The 3825-nt window shown below is 35.1% G+C and overlaps 1 protein-coding gene across 1 annotated transcript; it reads right to left on the bottom strand.

Moving 5' to 3' along the window:
- Window positions 1-1606: 1606 nt before the first annotated feature.
- LOC133191748 (uncharacterized) lies at window positions 1607-3625 on the bottom strand. The gene has a single exon (XM_061327484.1). The coding sequence runs from the start codon at window positions 3608-3610 to the stop codon at window positions 1607-1609; it is 2004 nt and encodes a 667-aa protein (XP_061183468.1). The 5' UTR covers window positions 3611-3625.
- Between the last annotated feature and the right edge of the window lie 200 nt (window positions 3626-3825).

The following is a 3825-nucleotide window of genomic DNA, read 5'->3' as shown; positions in this document are numbered from 1 at the left end:
AAATAAGAATCCCGCTCATCAACTGATGCTTTGAGGCGAGGTTATTTGATGAAATAACTCAGTACTACATGCACGAGGAAAAGAAACTCTTGTTAATTTAGATACCCGATAAACAATAATTGTTTTATTATATTATATAATTCAATTATTAAATAATACAAACTCGTTAAGCAAACTTTGCCATCTTTCTTGGTTGTTGACAATTTTTTTTTTTTTTTTTTTTTTTTTTTTTTTTTTTTTTTTTGAAATCCTTGACGAATGTAGTGACATAAGAGGGATTTAAATGAACATAACCAGTGAAATTTTTTTTGGTCCAATTTTAAAAATAAAATTAACTGTGACGATTTAAATGTGTAATTTACATGTAGGGAGAGGGCGTAATAAGTTTTCAGAACTTTTGCCCAATCCCATTGTATTTATTAATTACAATAAAATATGTTCAAATCAAAAATAAAATTACGAGTTATTCGGTCGGGTGCAGGTGACCATGACTATCAATGAGGATGATCTCGGTCTATTTTTGGTGCAACGTTGAAAAAAAAATGCTATGCTCATCTGGAAAGTCTTGTGGAGGTAAACATGATTAGGTTCAGTTCTACAATATTGGATCTCAGCCAATCAGAGAGATAGGAATTATTAAATCATATTGGATCTCAGCCAATCAGAGAGCTAGGAATTATTAAATCATATTAAAAAAAACAAATTATATCAAAAGCAAAAGGTCACTTATGACCAAATATTTTGACCCGTACTGTGAACTGAAGCCACTCTGATAAACATTGTTTCAACTTGAATAGCATCTACTACGTGAAATATCAGTTTTTGAATACCCTTTTGATATCATTTTTCAGTTTGACAGTCGAAAGTACATAGAGCATACTGTTAATAATATATATAATACTATATGTAAAAAAACAAAAACTTAACATGTATGTAGAATGAACATACCATATTCCATTCTAAAGTTTAAAAGAAAAGAAAATATACATTTTTATTTAAAAAATGATAATTTACATGTAAATAACTATTGCTCATGTACAGTGATAGTTAATACTTGTTGTTCACTTGTTTGGAACACCAAAAGATAAAACCGTCTCTGCATCAGTTTGTCGTGTAAATCTATTGTTTCCTGAAAATTGGATACAGGTAAGAGGCAATGTAATCGGCCTTAGGAATTATCCGACTTCTAAAGGAATGTCAATTTTTCACGCCTTTTCTCAAGGAATTCCAGCCCACGATCTTTTACAACAGCTCTTTATTAACAATAAGGGTTGATTGTTTTTATAGCCCCCCCCCTTTTTTTCAACAGATATAATGTTGATGGAAGTTTAACACACTAGGTATGCATACTTTCAGATTGGTCTTCCAAATGTCAAGAAAACACGTTCCAGTTCATTTCCATTGCCATAATGGAGGTAAGAATTGGAAGATATCTCCCAGGCCAGTCCCAGCTGAGGTTGTCACTGATGATTACAAACTATAAACAAACTATAGCTATTATATTGACATAAGTTCCAATGATTTTATTAAATATTATTACGCGTATGTATCAGAACTAACAAGAAAATGTCTTTTAACATGCATTCAATTGTCAATGAGTGCATGACTATAATTTGTCCACTGACCATGAAGTGTATGGCAGCAGTTTCAAAATTCTCTCACACGTGGCTTGTCGAATCCCATGAAATGGATACTCCTGGAGCGACTGCTGGAAGGAGTACAAGGCTTCCTGGTAGTTTCCTGTTACCTGTTGACATATTCCGAGAATCTGCCAGGATATATCCCTAAACATCACAGGTACAGTCAATGGTTCATTTTGATAAATTAAGAGCTGCAAATCTTCTAACGCTTGTTTTCTACTGATTGCGTCAACATGCCTACAGCACAAGACCTCCAGCATTTGTAAAAATACAAATGGTGGAATGATCAAGAAGAAGTGCTTCATCTGAGAGCTCCCATGGCTTGTATCTTGTTCTCTACATAGTTCATCAATGTACAATATCCCATTATAAAGTTTAATGTTTTGTGCCATACATCTTCTAAACTTTTTGGACCAGGACTGTCCCCCTGCAGCTTCCATATATCTATCAGAAACTGAGTACGTATACGCTAAATATGGCTGCGAAAATTTAGCCTTTGTCATTCGCAACACAGCTAAAGCTTCTGCATATCTTTTGGTTTTGTAATAAAACAATGCAATGTACAACAGGTCAGACGTACACCCAATTTGTGCTGCCAATTTCAGCATATTACATGACAATTTGTCAATGATATATTTCTGTTTGTTTTCACCTGAGTTAGTGAACGTGTTGTGCAATATAAAAGCAGTTCTCTGAAGTACGGAGGCCGTAAGCTTTTGCAACATTAGGAAGTTATATTTTGTTAACGGTAAGGAAAGCAATTGTTCTGCAAAACGCAGATATTTCATACATATCTTTAGGTCTATAATGACAATTGAGTCCAGATTATACATCTCTCCAAACATCTGACAATCGAATTCAGTCTCGGAGATTACGCTCCGCTGATCTGTGCAAATGAAGACACCTGGATTGCAAAGAACACTCATGATATTAGACGTGATGGAGGCACAATGTAGCAAGCATGCATATCCTTTATTGTACATTACATATAATGCACGAAATAAATATGATTGTGCAGAGCCATTTATCTTTCCCAAAAACATGTTGTTTTGTGAAATGAAAAAGTTTGGACAAACTCCCTCATACACCCATTTAAGGATGAGTTTAAAACAGACCCAGAAACACTCCAGGAGATTTTGTGGACACCAGTAAGCTATTGTATTTTGTTGAAGCACCCAGAAAACAGCTGTCTTTACGTGATAGGAACACAGCAACTTTTCTTCATCACTTAATCCTTTGTTAATGACTTCTTTTAAGAATAATTTAAGCAAACCATAAGTTAAGAATTGACAGTGATCCATCGAATACACAAGTTTTCTTTCTGCAAGAGAGAAAGAAATTCTCCATTCCTTGTCTTCGTGATTTCCTGATTTGTGTCCGATTGCTGCAAAGTGACATCCCTGGTTAACTATGTCATAAACTACACGAGGCGGAGGCCATGCATGACATCTGTTTCTCCACAAAGATGCAGATGGGGGCCAAAAATCACAGGCAAAACAATGGGCACAGTCAAATTCTATTCCAAATCTGACTCCACTACCACAAGGTCCGTGCTGTGTTGAATTCGGAACAACCTCTGAACACATGTTCACTCTGTATTTTGAACTAGATAAGAACTCTCTGTTGTTTATTCTCAGCAATGATGATTCGATTTTTCTTTCGATTGTGGGTGTCAATAATTGTAGTAAAGCATACCCTGGTGGACTATCAGAACAGTCGGCGAGAATAACAGTCTGTCCATGATAAAAATGAGACTGACATAAATTCCAGACCACTTTGTGATCATCAGGCCAAAACATAGAATCCATGTCTGATCCGTGCATCCTGAAACCCTCGCTTTCACTTCCACTATACCTAATAAATGGTTTAATGCTTGTTTTCAAACGGTTGTATACAATCTCAAAGATGTCCATCATATCTCTCCTCATGGTCACAACTTGTGACGTCCCCACTATACGACAAAGTCCCATAAATACCGACTTCGATATTTCTTGTGCATGTGCTTCACTGTGGAAAAAGATTTTAAAAAACATGTTAATATTTTTGTATTTTTTTTAAACCAAGCTTTACAAAATATTATTAAAAATGTTCATACGTACCTGATTACATGCACTTGATTATACTTGGGTGAATCGGCCATCTCCTTGCCTGATACTATAAATAACTCATCCAAAAATCCAAGTAT

Source organism: Saccostrea echinata, unplaced genomic scaffold (assembly GCF_033153115.1).
Source record: "Saccostrea echinata isolate AGI-Se365-2 ecotype Australia unplaced genomic scaffold, CSIRO_AGI_Sech_v1 ptg000024l, whole genome shotgun sequence".
NCBI classification, from domain to species: Eukaryota; Metazoa; Mollusca; class Bivalvia; order Ostreida; family Ostreidae; genus Saccostrea; species Saccostrea echinata.
Note: the sequence above shows the minus strand (reverse complement) of the source record. Positions and strands in the feature narration are given on the sequence as shown.